Here is a 21,799-nt window from a genome sequence, read left to right as displayed (position 1 = left end):
ATAACAGAAAATACGGAGAAACTGTGCCTGGTGGCAGGCAGAAGGGTCAGTAACCAGTGGATACGGATTTAAAGTGATTGGCAAAAGAACCAGAGGTGGCATGAAAGAGGAAAAAAAAATTACACAGCATGATATATTGATCTGGAATGCACTGCCTGAAAGGTGGTGGCAGCAAATTCAATAATTATTTCCAAAAGGGAATTGGATAAATACTTGAAGGGAAAAAATGGCAGGGCTATTGGGAAAGAGCCAGTACAGGCACAATGGGCTGAATGGCCTTCTTCTGTGCTATATTATTCTATGACTGTATGAAAAAATATATATAAATGAAGATATGTTTAATTAGAAGCATCTGTCCGAAATCCATCTTTTCAACAGCAGGCGCACTTTAGATGTTGCCCTGCATTGTTGGATTGCAGCATTTGTGAATGTTAACAGTCCCAGATTGCTATTTGTTTATGAAATCACTAAATTAATCGTTCTCACAAAACACAGGGAAATAATACTATTTCTCTTTCAGACACTAATTGACCATCTAGGCATTTTTGGCTTTTATTTGCTCTTTTTATAAAACTGGTGGTTCCCACCTCTAAAACAGATGATGGTCATGAAGGGACGGTGAAGAAAGTAAGTCGAGCACCTTAAACTTTGTAAAGAAGAAAAATGGAGTTAAAATAGTGAAATTCAAGTTGGTATTAAAACAATGCACAGGGAGAAATAGTGGGAGAGAATCTGAAGGGAAAAAAGCCAACACATAGTATTTAATTGCTATTTTCTATTAATTATGCTTTGGATGTTTAATCTAGTAGTTTATGAATAATATTACATCACTATTATTGCTGTAATTTAATGTTATTTCTAATATCCTGGTGCATAAATTGGAGGCAAACAGAACCATTCAGCCAGGAAAACAGGAATTTCTTTGCACTAAGAGTTAATGAACCTCAAGCAAGAGTTGAGGTTAGAAGAATTGTTCCCCTCCAGAAGTTTAGTGGGCAGTAGAACAGACTCCTTGCAATAGTTCATGCTGCATTAAAGAGCTGGAGAAATATCTAGTTCACAATGGATTTGGTGGTTACGGAAATCAATCAGCTCGGATTGAGGACTGGAGGTGTGAAAAGGGAGAGAAAGAGAGAAGAAGAGATAGATAGATGAGGTATTCAAAGCTTTTCTTGGATCACCTTGGGAAGGGTTCATTTTACCTCAGGAGATTTAATAAGTGGGAAAATTAAGTCCGTGTGGAGGTACCCTGTTTGGGTTGATTATTCAAGGTACATGCTTTATAGGTCAGCTGGCCTTTCATATTTTCCAACCTTCTTAGAATTCATTGTATAGAGCAGGTTTTCCACTATTAAGGCAGAGTTAGTTTTTGTGTCACGTAGCAAGAAAGTGAATATTCCAACAAGTACAGAAATGAATTTTCAACACCATAGGGTAAATGTTAAGAGATTACATTCATAAAAACTGTAATAAATGTGATTAAATCTAACTTTTTAATCACATACCCGGTATTTCTTTTCTTGCTCAAACTTTTCTTCATATTTTCGTATTTTCTTTCTTAAATTCTGGATCTGTTTTGTCAGTTGTGTCACCAACATTGGACCATTTTCAACTTCCGAAGTAACCAGTGAAGAGTTTCTTGGCCTTGAAGGAGAGTACAGTGGAGGGTCAATTTAAAACATAACAGCTCGGCAGTTACAACATCAATGCAACAACTGGAACACTGTTCACACAAACTCAAATGCTTCTTTGAGCAATGACTGATGCCAAAATCTCTGCCTCTAAGAATTTGCTCAATACTAAGCAAAACAATAAACCTTTTCAATATATTATAGGAGTACACCCGGTTCTGAACAAAAAGAATTACCAGGCTCAGACCCATTTGTGTCAGCACAGTACTATATTACTCTCCCATCCTATATAAAGGCATCTTTTCCAATTGGCTCCAGAATAGGAGAAGCTTCCCTGTAGTTTCCATGAAAAGATGGCTCATTATTATAGTCTTGGTCTCCTCTGCTTTTAGTGTCATGCTCTTGTTTTCTTCAATTGTAGTTCAGGCCTTCACAGTTGGCATTCAACACATTATCAGGCTGTGTGAAATTTGGAAGAGGATTTCTACTGTATGAATCTGGATAAGCTTGGAGCTCATATGCACAAAAATATACAGTTTGGGAGAGCGTATTGGGCCTGAGCAGTGGTGGACAGTTGGCATTTGATATCCATCCCTTCTCAAAGGAAACACTTCCATGCAGACTCGCACCCTCCACCCTTATATAGCACCGTTTAGCAGTCAAACTTAGCACTGGCTGTGACCACTGATACTGCCTCAGGGAGATAGCAAACCCTAGACGCTCAGTTGAAGTTTATGTGGTATGGCTGGACTGCTGACAGCTCACCCAAAATTCCGTCTAAAGATGGTGTTTGATTTTCAATGACAGCGCATAATCAGTATCCATTCATTGTGTACATCTATATCTGAATATAATGGACTACAAGTGCAAAAACTCCATTAGTATATAATCACAAAATTATTTAACCCTAGGCTGTTGCTTTCCCCATTCATTTTAATGGGTAGATCATCCCAGGTTGGGATGCACAATTTGGCAATATGTAGAAGCAGAATTTAAGATTTTCCAAAATGGATGTCAGAACAATTTTGCTATATGGCTTTAACAATTTGCAAGTCTCAGCAACTGTTCATATCATCTAAGTGTACAGTCTTAGATCTCCCATTTCTCAGGAAAGGCTGGAAAAGTGGAGTAATTAAATATGTTCAGCATACTTATCAGAGTTGGCACATAGGATACTATTAGGTTACATCTTTATATCAATGAATACACCTCAAAAAGTACTTCATTAGCTGTAAAACGGGTCGGGACAGCCTGAGGGTTGGAAAAGGTGCTATATAAATGCAAGTTCTTTCTTTCGGTAATGAGGGACCTTGACATCTATATCTTGGGATAATTTTAACAAGTCACTTGAAGCAATAAGGCTCCAGTGGGGAGAAACTATTATAATTTCATCTAACAATTATGGACAGATTCACAAGCAAAAAATGATCTATAATTTGACACGTCTATTCAGGTATTCATCGAGATCAAAAGACACCTTCTACTTCCTAGGTTCTATTTAATTGCCGCTCCGTGCTAAATGAGGAGGAGGAATGAAGAAGAAATTAACTTGAAGTACTTTATCAGATTTTTAAATCATTCTTCAAAATATCATCTATTAACTCTCCAACCCAATTCCACAGGGATTAATTGTACACCGATTTATAACTACTCCTCAGGCATTATTTAATCAGGTTTTACATATGGGGAAAGAACTATGAAGGTAATTTTGTGAGGCTCAGCTCATTGGATATGAATGTGAATGGATGACAGGGCTATAATCATATAACCCCAATTCACTGAACTACACTCAATGCAAGCAAGGTCCTGTGCAAGCAATGGAACCAAGTTATGCCCATGAGATATCCCGGAAGGGCCTTCTTATGGAACAGGGAGAATCACACAGTCATCATCTAAATGTCACTGATATCAAACACTACAAAAGGTAAGGGGGCCTCATGGCTTTTCTCAGTGTCAGTGGCGCTCACTCCTGAGCTATGAAGGATGCTTAATTCAAAATAATGAAAAAACCCTTGAAGGTATTTGTACTGCTGCTCCCTCCTGATTCATTCTCTGCAAAGAAAAACATGAAGTGGCCACTCTTTCTGCTTGTCATAATTCACACTATTCTGAAAATGCCCAATCTCATCTGATTTCAGAAGCTAAGCCGAGTCAGGCCTGGTTGGGAAACAGCCTGGGAATACCAGGTGCTGTTGGCATTGTGTAGCTTCTGATTGCAGTGACAGATTTTGTTGCAATATCATATACACTTTCCACTTCTCCTCATCAGTGTAATCAACCTCCCAAACCCGTGCATTTTCACCACATGGAAGGTCAAGGGCACTAGGTGCACGGAACACCATTACCTCCAAGTTCCCCTCCAAGTCACACACCATCCTGACTTGGACATATATCCACCATTCCTTCATTATCCAGGACCTCCCTACCTAACAACACCGTGGGAGTACCTTCACCACATGGACTGCAGCAGTTCAAGAAGGAGGCTCACCACCACCTTCTTAAGGGCAAAAAAGGATGGACAATAAATGTTGACCGTGCCAGCGAAGCCCACATTTCACAAGTAAATTTAGTACAAACAGATATTAGGAAGGGCTGATTGGTGGGGCACTGGAGGCAACAGTATTGGGGGACATTCAAAATACAGTTTGAAGTGGTTATGACAGATATATACATAAGATTACATAACAGTTTTTAGAATTATAAAGGATTTGGGGAGGATAAATAGGGACAAACCATTTTCTCCAGCTGAGGACTCTTCAGTTTAAAAGGACATCAATAAAAGGGCAGGGAGAGGTGTCGGGAGAAAACTTAACAGAGAAGGTTGCTGGAGCAAGGAATGCTTCGTCACAGGGAATAGTTGACGAAGGGATCATTATCACTTTCAATGGAAAAGGAGATGATTGTTTAAAGCAGAGAAAGATATTAGGTTATGGGAGAGCACTGAACAGCAAAATTATGTCTGGATTGCTCTGTCAAATAGCTAGCACAGATATGATGGGCCAAATGACCTCCTCTGTGCTGTACGTGTGCTGGGGTAATTGGAGGTTGCCTGAGGATTATGCAGATTAGGCTGTTAAATTGGGTGGATTAAGTGCAAAAGTTAATTAAATTAGCTGGCTGATTATGCTATTTAAATCGAGAGTGTGGCTAAGATGGTCATGTAAGTTTCGAAGTGATTCTTCTGGCTGAATCCTGTAAAAATGGAAAAGTAAGTTGGAGTGCAACCAAGAGGTTCCTTGAGCTGGGGAAGTTGGATTGAGTGGATCGCTGAAAGCGTGAGTTTTGCAAGAAAGAGGAAGCTTAGCCTAAGCAAGTGCTGGGCAAAATGGCATACTGAGCTGAACCTGCACAGCTAAGTGAGCAAGAAAATAAGTTCCAGCACTAGCAATACTGCCACAAGAAATTGCATACAGTTCTTGACACCTATATCAAGGACAAAGTGCGTACAGTTCTTGACACCAAATTGAGGACAAGATGTAGGAGAGTGAAGAAGAACAGCACCATGGAGCAATGGGTTGCGAAGAGAATTTGACTGGCACATAGTTGTATCATGCTGGGCTGACTGAGTGGGATCAAGGTGAGGAGGAAGAATCAGAAGCCTGGCCGCTCTCTCCTTACCTGGCCTGTGTCCATGTGTAGACACTGACTTAGAGATATGGAGGCTACCTCAGCAGATTAGAAACTCTCCTGTATCTCTCATGCACTGAATTAACACAGGATTAATCCGTATTAGGATACTCTTCAATGAATAAAGCTGAGTTATCAATTGTCAATATAAAACTTCATTGAAGAAATACAAATCAAATGCTGTGCTTAGATTGTGTTGAATTGTACAACCCCACACAGATTATTCTTTAATCTTCATAGTCTCAACTCGTTCCTCAATCTCTTTTGTTTGAATATTTGATATTGTTGGTAATCTTTGAGGTGACCAGAAGGGCCTGGAAAACTTAAATTAATTATGCTTGGACTCAATACTTAAAAGATGGTCTGTACTTCTCATGGAAGATGTCAACATCTGGGAGGTCACATGACAGGGAAGCTGGGCTCGGGGAAGGTCCGTCTGATGTGGAAGGGTGGTCTTCACCTTAAGGTGAGAATGTATAATTTTAACTGTGCAATGCTGAGGCAGACAGCATTAATTGCCTTTAATGCAGCCTTACTGCTCACAAGGAAACCTGCAATTGTTACTGAGCTGCCATGTCAGATAGCACATCAATGTCATACACAGGTTGATGCAAAAGCTGTAGATTATATGAGAGTTATTGATATTCTCTTCTGATCTGGATGAGGCTAATGGTTCCCTTTCTAACAGCTAAAATACAATTATTGCGTTAGGAAGTCAATCCCACTGTGCCCATTTTGCAGAAGTAAAACGGGCAACTATGTGTCCAAAATGCAGGTGGGGCACTCACTCTGTGGGAACTATTACAAAAGTGCTATTATAATATTTAAAGCAGAATCCTATGTTTGTTGAACAACCCTTTTGTGCAACTGCCCCAAGTGCCTGACTTGGCACATCATTGATTCACTCATGGTGCTAATAGGCAGTGAGGACCCTGCAGCAGAGTTACGTAAATGGCTCATCCACTGCATGAAGATTCATTGCTGGTTTATGTATTTAGGCTGCTAGTTAATCTGGGGGATAGTTATCTGGGGGATAATTTTGGGGGGGGCATAATTTCTGTCCTCTACAACAGATTTCTGACTTCTATGAACCTTTTGCTCGTGCTGGATTGCTTTGTCTGCCATCAGGACAGTTTTACTGCAGTCCTGGGTGATCTGGTACGTCAGCCTTTGGGGCTGGAGGACGAGAAGACATGAGAGAGCAGGAGCAGCTGGGAGAATAGGAAGGAAGAGGTCAGCGCATAGGAGACCACACCCACAGTGGGTCTTCAGGGAGCACTTCTAATTGAGGATTTTGACTGTGTGACAGTGAAGGAATGGCAATATAGTTCGCCAAGGCACGAGGAAGGTCAGCCTGAATTATGTGCTCAAGTTTCTGGGGTGGGATCTGAACCCATGGCATTCTGACTCAGAAGGGAGAGCGCTACTAACTGAGCCATAGCTAACACCATTCCCCACTCACTATCCTGTAGGTTATCGCAATATGCCTGAGACATAAAAGGGAAAGACACTTCCTTCAAATGATAACCATGTTGCAAATATATATTTTCCATATATAAAAGTATCAAGTGTAATATATTCTTTCCCTTACATGACAAAGAGTTGAGCACTCGGTGGAGAGGGGGCAGCTTCTGTGTCCAGTACAAATCTTTGGCTCTTGCTGAAACTCGAGCAGCGTGGTGATATTAGCGGATTGTCTCCTTCTGCGATGTGATGTAGCAATCTGCCAGCTCCCAGGGATCGGTGGGCTTCAACTTCATTCTCCAGCTCACTCTGCCAGCTCTCAAAGGCTGGAATTGGTTCTGCAACATTAAACAGACTGTTAAGAGTTTGCTGTCTTACTTAAAGCTACAGTTAAGACAAAATGTTGTTGGATTATTATGCAGTCATCTAGTACAAAGGGAAAACTAAAATATGATGGGAAAACCAGGAATAGTGTGACCTATATGAATGAATCATAAATGCGTCTACATGTCATGTATTCTAGTACAATTCCCAGATTACATATATAGTCATACAGTCATTTCTGGCACAGAAGGAAGCCATTCGACCCATCGAGTCCAGCCAACTCTCCACGGAGATATTCAGTCAGTCCCACTGGCTCGATCCCCGTTGACCTGCAAGTTTATTTCTCTCAGGTGGCCATCCAACTTCCTCTTGAAGTCATGATCGTCTCCACTTCCAGGTCATTACCACTCGCTGTGTAAAAAAGTGCTTCCTTATATTCCCCCTGCATCTTTTGCCCAAAACTTTCAATCTGTCTCCCCTAATCCTTGTATCATTTGTTAATAGGAACAGTTTTTCCTTGTTTAACTTATCTACGGCTATCATAAGCTTGTACACTTCTATTAAATCTCGCTTCAATCTCCTTTGTTCTAAGGAGAACAAACATAGCTTTTCCAAACTAACCTTGTAAATAAAATCCTCCGTGCTTGGAACCATTCTGGTGAATCGCCTCTGCACCCTCTCAAGGACTCTCACATCCTTCTTGAAGTGTGATGACCAGAACTGGACGCAACACTCTAGTTGGGGCCTAACCAGAGCTTTATAAATATTCAGGATAACTTCCTTGCTTTTGTACTCAATGCCTCTATTTATGAAGCCCAAAATCCCATAAGCTTTACTAACCACTCTCTCAATATGTCCTGCTACCTTCAAAGATCTATGCACATCAAACCCCAGGTCCCTCTGTTCCTAAACACTCTTTAGAATTGTGCCATTAAGTATATATTCCTCTCCCTATTCCTTCCGCCAAAATGCATCACCTCATACTTGTCAGTATTAAATTCCATCTGCTGCCTCAGTGCCCATTCTGCTAGCCTATCTATGTCCTGTTGCAGGCGATTCATATCATTCTGTCACAGTCCTGTGTTTTTTTCTCTCCTTGGAAAGATTGTGGTGCACCTTTAAGACTGTAAAAAGATCAATGCATCTTTAAGAAAGTTCTGGAGGCTCAGTGAGCCAGGATGCATTCTGGTTGTGAAGCAACAGCCAGGGAGAGAGGGAGAGAGAGAGAGGGGACACGAGATTCAATGTTACAGTGTTGACTTTTAAAAATTAGCTGAGCAGCAGTCAGAGCTCTGAGATAATTTAAACTGAAGGGAAAAAAAGTTGTGTTATTTCTCTCTCAAAATTCTGCAAAGCTTCAAGCTGAATTAATTCCATAAAAAATAAGAAAAAGCTTTTTCTTTCACAAGAAATTATTGATATCTTCTGTGTTCATTGCTGGAAAAAAAAAAGAGTTTAGTACTACAATAGCCGAACTGCTGAACCCCTATCTTTGGAAGGACCTTTTGTTTTCATCGGACCTTGGAAGACTGCAAGTGAACTTTGACAGTGTTGTATTGGAAGACCATTCGTCAGGAATGTCATTTGCAATGACTTTATTTTTTCTATTTTTTTCAGTCAGCTAATTTAAAACCGAGTATATGTATGCAAATGCTGGAGTTAGATTTTTAAATAAGCAGTTATAAGGTCTTTAGATATTGGTTTATCTTAGTAGTGTTTAAGATTTTAGTTTTTTCAAAATAAATCGTTAATTTGTTGATATCTAAAGATACTTGGTTAGGATCACTTCAATCAGGGGTTAATAGATTGTTCAATTTGCCTGATTTTTTTTCTGATTTGGAAAGCTTAAAGAAATATGCTGCAACCTGTGGAGCAACGGGATTGAAATGACAGTGCATTGCTCCCACCACAATCAGAATCATATATTTTTGATTGGGGGCTCATCCGCAGTCAAATCATATTTAATTAGGTGGCTTGCATCTGGGATCAGAATCAGACTAATTTGGAGGGCTTGTGTTTGGAATCATATTAATTGCCCATCTCTGGGATAACATATAAATTGGGCTCTCGTGTCTGGGATCATATCAATTGGAAACTCGATTGTTGGGATCCAAATCTAATGCCAATTATGAAAAATAAAAGGAACCAGGATTCTTGAATAATAAGATACAGTCTGTACCATTGTACTGGCATTAGCAGTTGCAGCAGAGTTTTTGGGAAAGCAGAATGTTTCCCTCAGTGACTTGATAATTTTAACTAAGAATAAATTAAAAGAATTGGCAGCAAAATTGGGGTTAGAATTGAAATCAGGTCCCAAAAAGTAGTGATAATTGACATAATAGTCTGACATCTAGAATTAGAAGGAGGAGGAGAAAATGACAGACAAGAAGGTAGTAAGGCAGAGAGTGATGCAGTAGAATTGGCTAGAATTCAATTAGAAATGAAAAAACTTGAATTGCAAAAAGAGGAAAGGGAAAAAGAAAAAGCATTAGCAATAAGAAAACTTGAATTGGAGGAAAGGGAGAAAGAGAGATCATTTTAGAGAGAAAGTGAAAGAGAGGGAATTTAAGTTAAAAGAGATGGAACTAAGACAAAAGGGTAGTCTTGAATCCAGGGAAAATTCAGGTCAGGAAGAATCTGAATTCAGTTCAGAACCCAGTGAGAAGTTGTTTAAATTTATACAGGCTCTTCCTAAGTTTGAGGAAAGGGACGTAGAGGCATTTTTCATATCTTTTGAAAAAATAGCCAAACAGATGAAACGGCCGAAGGAAAGTTGGATACTGCTTATACAAAGCAGGTTGGTGGGCGGAGCTCATGAGGTTTATGTCATGGTTCCTGAAGAGGCATCTGCAGATAATGAGATGGCAAAAAAGGCTATTCTTGCTGCATATGTGTTAGTCCCTGAAGCTTACCATCAGATGTTTCTGAACTTAGGGAGATTGGCTCGGCAGACACATGTAGAATTTGAGAGGGTGAAGCAAATTAATTTTGACCATTAGATATGGGCATTAAAGATGTAAACCACATGAGAACCTTTGGGAGTTGATTCTCTTAGAAGAGTTTAAAAACTGCATTCCTTCAGTAGTGAGAACTCATGGAGATAACCTGAAAGTTTTGAAAGCTAGGCAAGCAGTGGAAATTGCTGATGATTTTGAGCTTGTGAATAAGCCAAAACCTTTTGTCCGTCAACCCCATAAACCAGAGAAGGATGGAAAGTGGGAGAGTGAAAGAAAGACAAGTAGCTGGAGACTAGAAGGAACAGTTGGGAATGCCCCAGGATCACCTCCTCAGGTCAGAAAGGAAGGTGCTGAGGGTAGAAGTGAGGTTTGAAAGCTGAAGTGTTATCATTGAAGCGCTGCACAAAGAACAGCCAGGCGCTGCGCAAATGACTACTGGCAACACCTATGCAGTCATATTCAGCTGGCCTCCGATACCGGAAACACCACAGGAATGTATGATGGCATTAAGAGAGCTTTTGGGCCAACCATCAAGAAGATCGCCCCCCTCAAATCTAAATCAGGGGACACAATCACTGACCAACGTAAGCAAATGGACCGCTGGGTGGAGCACTACCTAGAACTGTACTCCAGGGAAATTGTTGCCACTGAGACCGCCCTCAGTGCAGCCCAGTCTCTGCCAGTCATGGATGAGCTGGACGTACAGCCAGCAAAATCGGAACTCAGTGATGCCATTGATTCTCTAACCAGCGGAAAAGCCCCTGGGAAGGATGGCATTACCCCTGAAATAATCAAGAGTGCCAAGCCTGCTATACTTTCAGCACTCTACGAACTGTTTTGCCTGTGCTGGGACGAGGGAGCAGTACCACAGGACATGCCAATATCATCACCCTCTATAAGAACAAGGGTGACCGCAGTGACTGCAACAACTACCGTGGAATCTCCCTGCTCACCATAGTGGGGAAAGTCTTCGCTTGAGTCGCTTTAAACAGGCTCCAGAAGCTGGCTGAGCGTGTCTACCCCGAGGCACAGTGTGGCTTTCGAGCAGAGAGATCCACCATTGACATGCTGTTCTCCCTTCACCAGCTACAGGAGAAACGCCGTGAACAACAGATGCCCCTCTACGTTGCTTTCATTGATCTCACCAAAGTCTTTGACCTCGTCAGCAGACGTGGTCTTTTCAGACTACTAGCAAAGATCGGATGTCCACCAAAGCTATTAAGTATCATCACCTCATTCCATGACAATATGAAAGGCACAATTCAACATAGCGGCGCCTCATCAGACCTCTTTCCTATCCTGAGTGGCGTGAAACAGGGCTGTGTTCTCGCACCTACAGTGTTTGGGATTTTCTTCTCCCTGCTGCTCTCACATATGTTCAAGTCTTCAGAAGAAGGAATTTTGCTCCACACAAGATCAGGTGGCAGGTTGTTCAACCTTGCCCGTCTAACAGCAAAGACCAAAGTACGGAAAGTCCTCATCAGCGAACTCCTCTTTGCTGACAATGCTGCATTAACATCTCACACTGAAGAGTGTCTGCAGAGACTCATCGACAGGATTGCAGCTGCCTGCAATGAATTTGGCCTAACCATCAGCCTCAAGAGAACGAACATCATGGGACAGCATGTCAGAAATGCTCCATCCATCAATATCGGCAACCACGCTCTGGAAGTGGTTCAAGAGTTCACCTACCTAGGCTCAACTATCATCAGTAACCTGTCTCTCGATGCAGAAATCAACAAGCGCATGGGAAAGGCTTCCATTGCTATGTCCAGACTGGCCAAGAGAGTGTGGGAAAATGGCACACTGACACGGAACACAAAAGTCCAAGTGCATCAAGCCTGTATCCTCCCCTTGCTCTACGGCAGCGAGGCCTGGACAACGTATGTCAGCCAAGAGCGACGTCTCAACTCATTCCATCTTCGCTGCCTCCGGAGAATCCTTGGCATCAGGCGGCAGGAACGTAGCTCCAACACAGAAGGCCTCGAGGCAGCCAACATCCCCAGCATATACACGCTACTGTGCCAGCGGTGCTTGAGATGGCTTGGCAATATGAGCTGCATGGAAGATGGCAGGATCCCCAAAGACACATTGTACAGTGAGCTCGTCACTGGTATCAGACCCACCGGCAGTCCATGTCTCCGCTTTAAAGATGTCTGCAAACGCGACATGAAGTCCTGTGACATTGATCACAAGTCGTGGGAGTCAGTTGCCAGCGATCGCCAGAGCTGGTGGGCAGCCATAAAGGTGGGGCTAAAGTGTGGCGAGTCGAAGAGACTTAGCAGTTGGCAGGATAAAAGACAGAAGCGCAAGGAGAGAGCCACTGTGTAACAGCCCCGACAACCAATTTTATCTGCAGCACCTGTGTAAGAGTCTGTCACTCTAGAATTGGCCTTTATTGCCACTCCAGGCGCTGCTTCACCAACCATTGACCACCTCCAGGCGCTTACCCATTGTCTTTTGAGACAAGGAGGCCAAAGAAGAAGAAGAAGAAAGAAGAGAAGAAGATCATTGCCACAAAATGGGTCATCTTCATTCAGAATGTTGGAAATTGCGAGGTAAATTCATAGGACTTGTTGGGGTATGCAGAGCTAGTGCAGAGGAAAAGACTCAGAGTATAGCAGACCAGGTTATGTCTTTAACAACAGTTGTAAAACCAGATACTAAAATTAAAACGAGTGTCGAGGTTAAGAATAAAATAACTAAAAGTTATAATGAATTTTTGTCAAAGGGGAAAGTAACTCCTTTTCCTGTAAGTGAGGCAGGAAAACTTATCATTATACTCAGGGTTAGAGGAGGAACCCAAACACTCTTGCTGGGGAAAGATATAAGGTTTCCAACAGAGAGCATTAGGAACGCTAAAGTTTTAGATAATGGAATTGGCGTGGAGTATCTACCTGTACCTTTATATAATGTACAGCTAGAGAGTGACTTAATATCTGGGATAGTAATTGTAGGAGTTACAGTTTCCCAGTAGAGGGAAATGATCTACTCCGAGGAAATGATTTGGCCGGATCAGAAGTATCAGTTTTTCCTACAATTACAGAGGAGCCAAGTGAAATTAAGGAAATGGAGCAAGAGAGAATCTAACCATCTCCCCTTGACATTAAATGGCATTATGATCGCTGAATCCCCCACTATCAACATTCTGGGGGTAACCATTGACCAGAAACTGAACTGGTGTAGCCATATAAATACCATGGCTACAAGAGCAGGTCAGAGGCTGGGAATCCTGCGGCGAGTAACTCACCTCCTGACTCCCCAAAGCCTATCCACCATCCACATGGCACAAGTTGGGGTATGATGGAATACTCTGCACTTGCCTGGATGGGTGCAGCTCCAATCATATATTTTTGATTGGGGGCTTTGTCTTGAGCGGTCGTAACAATTCTCACTTTCCTGCATCTCCAGGTTTGGTGGCGTCAGCAAATTTTGAGATTTGACTCTGTGTTCCAAGATCCAAGTCATTTACATTGAGCAAAAAAAGCAGTGGTCCCAGTAGGAACACCACTGTCTACCATCCTCCAGTCTGAAAAACAACCATTTACCACAACTTGCTGTTTTCTCTCCTTAAGCCAATTTTTTATCCAATTGGACAGAGCCTTCTATTCCATGAGCCTCAATTTTGTTAACCAGCCTTTTAAATGGTATCTTATCAAATTCTTTCTTAAAATCCATATATATAACATCCACTGCATTTCCTTCACCAACCTTCTCTGTTATTTCATCAAAAAATTCAATTAGATTAGTCAAGCAGGGTCTGCCTTTTACAAATCCATGCTGGCTTTCTTTAATTAACTCGAACCTCTCGAACTGTGTGTTGATATTTTCCCTGATTATTCCCTAAAACTTTACCTACCATTGCCGTTAAACTAACTGGCCTTTAATCACTAGGACTGTCCTTATACCCTTTCCTGATATGTTCCAAGATATTTACAGCTGCTCCTCTGATGCACTAATTTAAAAAAATATTAATGACAACAATCAGCTGTAGCACTTCTCCAGTTTATTTTTATGTCACTGTTTTCACCCACTTATTTAGGTGTCAGCCTTGACTCTGTGGGTAGCACTCTTGCCTCAGAATCAGAAGGTTGCGGGTTCAAACCCTGCTGCAGTTCTGATGAAGAATTCTACCCCCCTCACCCCAGTTTTCCCCTAATGGGTCAGCTGATCCCACGCCTGATGAGGCCAGGTTTTGGTCTCATTCTGAAAGTCCTAACAATAAAAAATGCAAAGATAACTGATACCAGAGGGAGGAATAACCTGCAGTTTGCTTCTCACTGATAAGAGCCTCAGGTCAGTCATAGAGAGATACAGCACCGAAACAGGCCCTTCGGCCCAACGAGTCCACGCCGACCATCAACCACCCATTTATACTAACCCTACATTAATCCCATTTTCCCCCTCACATCCCCCACCTTCCCTCAATTCTCCTACCACCTACCTACACTCGGGGAAATTTTTACAATCGCCAATTTACCCATCAACCCACAAGTCTTTGGCATGTGGGAGGAAGCCAGAACACCCGGAGGAAACCCATGCAGTCACAGGGAGAACTTGCAAACTCTGCACAGACAGTACCCAGAATCGAACTCAGGTTGCTGGAGCTGTGAGGCTGCGGTGCTAGCCACTGCACCGCCCCTTTCAGAACACCAGAGTCCCGCCAGTGCTGCCATCTGAATACCTGAGTCTCGCCTGTCCCCGAATATTGAAGCATCCTCCATCCCTGGGGTTTGGGATGGGGATCACTGCCTGGTCAAAACAGCAGGCAGAAATCTCGCTCCATGCCACTTCACCCCCTCGAAAGGGTCCATATAATTTCCTGTCTAGTGTTTATATGCCCACTCCCCAAAAAGTAATTTTGTGTTACATAACAAACTTCTGTTCAGATGGTCTAAAATGGTAAAAAGGTGTTTCTTGGCAATTCCATATAATTACCATCAATTTCTGGATGTCGCAGAGGAGTTTTGCTCAGTCTCTGGGATTTTATTTACCTGGGAGTGTTGAATTCTCATACTGAATGGCAAAAGTAAAAAAAATTTTGTATTTCCAAGTGTTGATATTGTTCAATTGGTGAACACAAGAAATCCACTTCGGGGCACTATCACATAATAGAGTCAACCCAACTTCTGACTTTGACAGATAAACTAGTGAAAAGTGATGTGTTTAGCTGCCCAGATTATTCATTCCATCAGGGTGGGCTAACCATAGGGAATTCTCACGATTCAATGTGGCTATTCATCCCAAAATTTTCAACATGAATCAAAAATATGTTACGGAATGGGGCAAATTTATGATAAAAAATAATAATTTTAATTTTAATAAAATAATTTAAAAATTGCTTTAAAAAGTCAACAGTAAATCACCTTGTGCATGGTTTAGCTTCTCTTGACTGCCAAGCCACCACCTTATTTATTAATGCAACTAGAGTGGAAGCAGCACCTCTCAGTGTTGATATTCTGCCCAAAATTTCTAGCAAGTGTCACAAGTCTGAGGGTTCGAATAAGTATCCAAGAATGCTAAGACCTTGGAGAGGGTGCAGAGGAGATTCACTAGGATGGTGTTGTGATATTGCTTTAACTGTTTGAATGCTAGTTAGTATACTGCCAAATATGTAAATAATTTACTATACGTCATCACAGGAAATGATGCAAGCGAACATGTGATACAGTAGTTGGAGCAGTTAGTCAGCAGGTAGCACGTGTATTGACAAGCTCTCCTGTAATTTTGTTATTCTGTGATAAAGAACCCTTCATTCAACTTACCAATCATTCTCCAAATGCTTGGTGCGTTTGTGTGTTGAGAACTTAATAACACAACAGATGGTACCAGAGATGAGGGAGTTCAATTATGTGGAGAGACCAGAGAAGCTGGAATTGTGAGCAGAGAAGGTTAAGGGGAGATTTAATTGAGGTGTTCAAAATTGTGTGTTTTGATCGAGTAAATAAGGAGAAACCGTTTCCACTGGCAGAAGGGCCAGCAACCAGAGGACACAGATTTAAAATAATTTGCCAAAGAGCCAATAGGGAATGAGAATTAAACTTTTTAAGAAGCAAGTTATGATGATCTGAAATGCACTGCCTAAAAGGGTAGTGGAAGCAAATTTACTAGTAATTTTTTAAAAGGAAATCTGATATAAACTTGAAAAAGGAAACTTTGTGGCACTATGGGGAAAGAGCAGGGGAGCAGAATTAATTGGATTAATTAATCAAAGAGCCAGCATAGGCATGATGGGCTGAATGGCCTAATTCTGTGCTGTATGATTTGATGATTTTAAGTATGTCATTCATTCTTTTCTCATCTCAATGGTTTGCTAGCATTCGACACAGAAATCTCTATTGCAGCATATGGTGTCTTTAATATATAGGGTGTCTACAGATAACATGAGCAAACATTCCATTTGCATTGTGAACCAGCTGCTATATCAGTGTAAAAAATACTTTGTGCTCAGCAAGCAAGGAACATCAGTGCAGAGGAACAGAAAGCTTTTCATTTTTTCTCTCTACTCTCGAGCACTCCCAATTCATAAATAACAAACCAGTTTCTGAGTAGATATTCCTTCTACATGGCTTCAATAACAGTGGAGATTTTTCTCCCTCAGGAAATGCCAAGTTCCTGGGCATAAGACAGAGCGAAAACAGCCACAGATCCACAATTCGGCTGCTTTTCCAGAGTTGGGGGTGGGGATGGGGGAAGACGGTAATTTAGTGTGCACGTGCTGAGCTTCTGGAAGCATCAAAGTCCAATTTAAATTAAGTGATGTAACAGCACATCCTGTCCGATTTACATTTCTCTGACCTAGATGTACTGGGGTTTAGGCCTAGCTCCCAGCCCTGCTTAGATCATGATCTTAAAATGTCCGGAAAGTGTTTTTTGAATAGCACCTAGAAGGTCCCATTGCCAGCCATTATCAATAACTTTACATTCTGGGTGTAGTCTGAGGCTGTGCCGTTAGAACATCAGGCCTACTAAAATGACCTGAATCTGGAAATCTAGATAGGCTCATCTCATGCAATGCGGAATGTCCATCAGACAGGTGGGGAAAGAGGAAATCCCACTCCAAAAGCCTATAACCTTAGAAAATACACCAGCTGCACAACAGCCATTTCCTCCAGTGAGTGAGTCTGCCAGTTTAGTGTAAATTTGTGTTAAATTCTGCATTTTGGCAAGGTATGCACCAGGCAATGGGTCATAACAGTCCAAACTCATTTCATATTGAATTCCATGGTGCTAGGCAACAAAAGAAGCCCATCATCTCAGCAACCTGTACTTTTTTCAAACCCAGGCTGTGACAGTGCAGTGCCTTAACCCAAAGGACCTCTCACTACCCCCACAGACACATACAGTTAAATGCAAAAAAAAGTCACTGCGACATTTGTCCGTTTTCTCCACCATCTAATGGCAACTTCAAATGGACTTGAGTGAACATTTTGCTGTCCAGTGACATTTCAGGTAACTTTGACAACCACTGATTTTAAAATATGGAGACATCTTGGAGTTCACATTCCCTCCCTCTGCCTGTTGGGATAGACGCAGTATTGTCCTGAAAATCACACGGATACACTAACCACACCTTTCCCACTCCATTCTCTTGCATGACTTTTTTTCCCGGAGTCTCCACATGGACAACCCTGTTTTAGGTGGGAGCCTCATTCTAATATGCTAATTAGCATCTTGTGATGTACAGTGGATCCTGATGCCGTTATGCGACTGACCTAACCAGTGGTTCTTAAAAAGAGACTGCTGCAGACTGCTCCAAAACCAGTTAAGTCCCTGTGTTTTATTTCTTAAAGCTTTCACTGGGGCTCCTCCTGGTCCAAGCCCAGTGCCTGCACCTACCTTCTCCCAACCCTTGCCTTATCCCCCCATGCTTGCCTTCCCTCCCACCCCTCCCTTCCCCCAAACTCCCCCGCCCTTGCCTTCCCAGTAGGTGATGTGAAGTGTAAGAAAGGCTGGTTAAACCATGCATGATGCAAGCTGAAAATATCTCCGTTTAAAAAATATATATTTTAAATTTAATATCCCACAGAATTTCAATACAATAGATTATATATATATATTGTATATCCTTTTTGCAATCAACAGATTCAAACTCTGCAGTGGTACATAACAGACAGATGCCCAATTAATGCCATTCACAGCTCTTCCTTGTGCTGTACAGAGGATCCCCACTGCATCCCCCATCCCTACACCAGAGATTTTGGATTCCTTTATATCAGCTTTCTGCTGTGTCTCAGCCACCACGTGCTGGCAACAATTCCACTCACAGTTGGCCAACTCACATCCACCTGACACTCGACTCCACACAATTCACATTAGAATGTTCTCTTGCCTCATGGCAATTCCAGATAATTTTCTGGTATCATACCCATTGTAATACCCTTTTTTTTTGCTTAAGTTGGTCTAATTTAACCTTTTAACAGTCTGACTGGGTGATGAGTAATATCTTCCACTGCTCCTCCACCAAGTGTTATGGATTTGTGGGTTTTTTTTGTACTCCGTCTTCATCACAAACCATCCAGGGGCTCAGAGGTACATAACTGAAAAGCCAATTGTTCCAATTTCAATAAACTGTTTACTATGTTTAATATGAACTCACAGTGCAGTACAAAATGCTCTTTGAAATGGTGATTATTACCTTTCAGACCAAAGGTCTACAGACATAAGAAACTAATACTTTTATTTCCATATAAATAGTACACGATGGCACAGTAATCAGCATATACTAAGTGAACAATCCATAAACATACAAGGCGAAAGTCTGTAAGGAGGTAATTACCCTTCAGATGTCCAGGTTTTGAATGGGTCTATTGCCCTTCAGACTAGCTTCTCAATGAGTTAATAAGTCACTGTTAAGTAATAACAATTTATGGTGAATTTACAGTGGTCAAAGTTATTTTGGTGCTTTCCTTGTCCAACCTTCATTCACCATTAATTGCAGCCTACATCTCTACCTTTGCACAAACAAACCTTTTGAAAGAACTGGGCATCTCCAAGGCCCTACATTTAACCTCTTGGGTTTTAAAACTGACATTCCTGTTAATTCCTTGACATAGAGACTTCCTGACAAACTCAATGCTTCAACCGTATTTCTATATAAAACTGCAGGTCAAATGCCATTAATATAATGGGGCTACCCTATGGTGTAGTCGGCAAAGACAATTGACATGCCTGGCTGGAACATGCACATCTTAACAAAAGTATAAACCGGCTTTTTCAATCAAAGGAGCAATGTCACTCCTTCGATCAGGAAATAAGCCAATATTGATCAAAGGTGACAATCGGATTTGTACATAAAAGAAATAAACAACTGTGACTTTATCACACTCACTCCTCCTTATGATAAAAGTATTGCTGATCAAACACTCTCCATAGCTGGTGGTGGGTTTAGGTGTTAGTAGGAATAAACAACAAAAATAAGGCATTTCCTCACATGCAGCACTCAGCAACTGGGACAAGCTGTCGAGGGCAGTAATGTGACTGGCTTAAAGGGCACGTTTCAGAGGAGTTGGTTTCAAATGAAAGCATGAAACAACAGAATGTACTTACCATCACTATCTCTCTGCTGATGCATTAATTTGAAATCAATAATAGGGGCAATGATGGTGCTGTGCTCTGACAAAACAAAAACAATGTATAAAATAAAACAAAACTAGAATGCAAGAACAAACATTGATTATAATGACAATGAAATTAAAAATTGACTTTTAATGAAAAAAATCAATTTTTCATGATTAAAATTGCACTAAATAAAAAGAATAAAAGGTGATTGATAACAATGTTTTATAACACAACAGCTTGTCAGAGATTCAAGTTACAATGAATTCTAAGGTTTGTGTTGCACAGTAAGTACAAGACATTTTCTGCATCAAAATAAGGTGTTAAATCTTTGACTGTCTAGCTACAAATATATTAAACATCTTACCACCGCTGCTTCCTTCATCAGCAAGCCCGTTCTGACCTATTTGAGGTGTTTGCTCCTTGCTACGTTGTGTTGCAGGACTTTCCTCCGGGCTTGGTAAAAATGTCGAGCACAGGTCAACGTCAAAGGTTTGTAGCTTCATCAAGGAGTTCTGCAGACAAAAGCAAAACATTATGCCATGAAATGCTCGCACAAGTCGCCAGTACTCCCCACAGCTGCCTCACTGTGCCTTTAGTGAGGAGTGTCTGCAGCACGATCCTGGAGCACTTGTGTGAAGGCCAACAGTGATGCGTCGAACTTAAAGCCATCTATTCAGGATGACTAACATACTAACATGCTGCTCTGGGTTCTGCAGCTAAAGCACATCTCAGATTATAGCTTAATCATAACCCAAGCCCAGTGAGAACACTCATTCCGTCAGCAGCCCGTGATTTGTTAGTCAGCCAATCTGACAAGCCAGAGAGATTATATTGTCTTTAGTGCTCTGCCTCCGTGCAATAGTTACATCGAGTCCACTGACATCATCTCTGGTGACAATTTGCCCCTCCCAGTGCAATCCATTCATAAAAGCCTAGACTCCCGGATACAGTGATGTCCCTGCAAAGAATGAATCAGGCAACACTTTACTTCACGTAGAGTACATTTGCAGTAAATGTTTTTTTGTAGATAGAAATATTGATTTTTGGATTCCACCAGCTTGGGTTTAACCAGCATCAGCCATCAGCTGCAAACTAGTGTCAGCAGAATATTTTATCCACTCAAACACAATGATTTATTTAGATGAAGCCTTACAGCTTTTCTCCCTAGAGTCCAACATACAACTTGCCTTTTCAAATTCATTGTACAAAAGGTACGGAATAATGTAATAATATCCTTTCTTAAAAAAGCCCAGCTTGGAAGCAGGCTAGTGACAACCTGGCTGCAATGAATTAGCTGTTCCCAGCAACTTGCTTGTGCTCATGATTTTTCCTGGAGGGGTGGAGAATCTGCACAGTTATATGCTTGCCAATGTGTACCACTGCACGTATTCAGGCTGGAACTGACATACAGGAATCCAGTCAATTCCAGTCTGAAGTGATGCTCAATTTAAAGCTTGTTCAAATGTTTGTCGTCTGACCATCACACACATTAAAAATGTGCAAATGAAATTGCAAGTGCATGAGTATAGAATGCACATTAGATTCAAGAATGAGAAAGACAAATTCAAATGAATTCTGTCAGTCATTCATTTTTAATGCATTTACAAAATTTTCAACAACGTGCAGTATCATTACTTAATAAAACCCAGGGTGCGTCACAGGAGCACGAATCAGGTAAAAATTGACACTGAGCCAAAGAAGGAGAATTTAAGGCAGATGACCAAATACTTGGTCAAAAAGATCATCTTTGAGGAGCATCTTAGAGAAGGTGAGAGAGGAGGCAAGAATTCAGGGCATAGATAGCTGAAGGCACGCTGTCAATGATGGAACAATAGAAATAAAGGATACGAAAGAGGGCAGATTCAGAAGAACACAGAGCTTTCAGAGGGTTGTAGGACTGGAGGGGGGTTACAGAAATAGAGACTGTTAAGTTTGCAATTTTAGAGGTTTTCTTTTCCATTTTGCATTAAATGTTGAGTTGTTTGAATTAGTTTATTGTCTACTAAGTGGGGTAAATTTTAACTGTCACTGTGGGAGGAAACCGGAAGTTGTGGGTTATCCAGAGGTTATGCAAACCCACTGAATTTTCTTTTCCATTGTTGAATGAAAAGGAGAATGGGGTGGGATGTAAAATGGTTGGTCGCTCCACAACCATGAGGTTTCCACCTGGTAATGACAGCCAAGATCTACTCCAATGAGTCTATTTATATTTAAAAGGAAAATCATCACAGATCT

At 41.3% G+C, this 21,799-nt stretch overlaps 1 protein-coding gene across 15 annotated transcripts in view; it reads right to left on the bottom strand.

The window, feature by feature from the left end:
- The window catches only part of fam13c (family with sequence similarity 13 member C), a 217,778-nt gene that overhangs the window by 26,150 nt on the left and 169,829 nt on the right, over window positions 1-21,799 (bottom strand). For 14 of the 15 annotated variants that reach the window (XR_010977043.1, XM_068052466.1, XM_068052465.1 and 11 more), the window contains 4 exons: window positions 19,929-20,076; window positions 19,553-19,618; window positions 6,850-7,060; window positions 1,506-1,644 (listed from right to left, as the gene is read on the bottom strand). Coding sequence is in view for 14 of the 15 variants with exons in the window: in XM_068052466.1 (XP_067908567.1) it covers window positions 1,506-1,644; window positions 6,850-7,060; window positions 19,553-19,618; window positions 19,929-20,076 (564 nt within the window). In the remaining variant the exon portion in view is untranslated. Of the gene's footprint in view, window positions 1-1,505; window positions 1,645-6,849; window positions 7,061-19,552; window positions 19,619-19,928; window positions 20,113-21,799 lie in introns of those variants that run through there. The other variant, XM_068052473.1, reaches the window with a different exon arrangement.

Source organism: Heterodontus francisci, chromosome 20, assembly GCF_036365525.1.
Source record: "Heterodontus francisci isolate sHetFra1 chromosome 20, sHetFra1.hap1, whole genome shotgun sequence".
Lineage (NCBI taxonomy): Eukaryota > Metazoa > Chordata > Chondrichthyes > Heterodontiformes > Heterodontidae > Heterodontus > Heterodontus francisci.
Note: the sequence above shows the minus strand (reverse complement) of the source record. Positions and strands in the feature narration are given on the sequence as shown.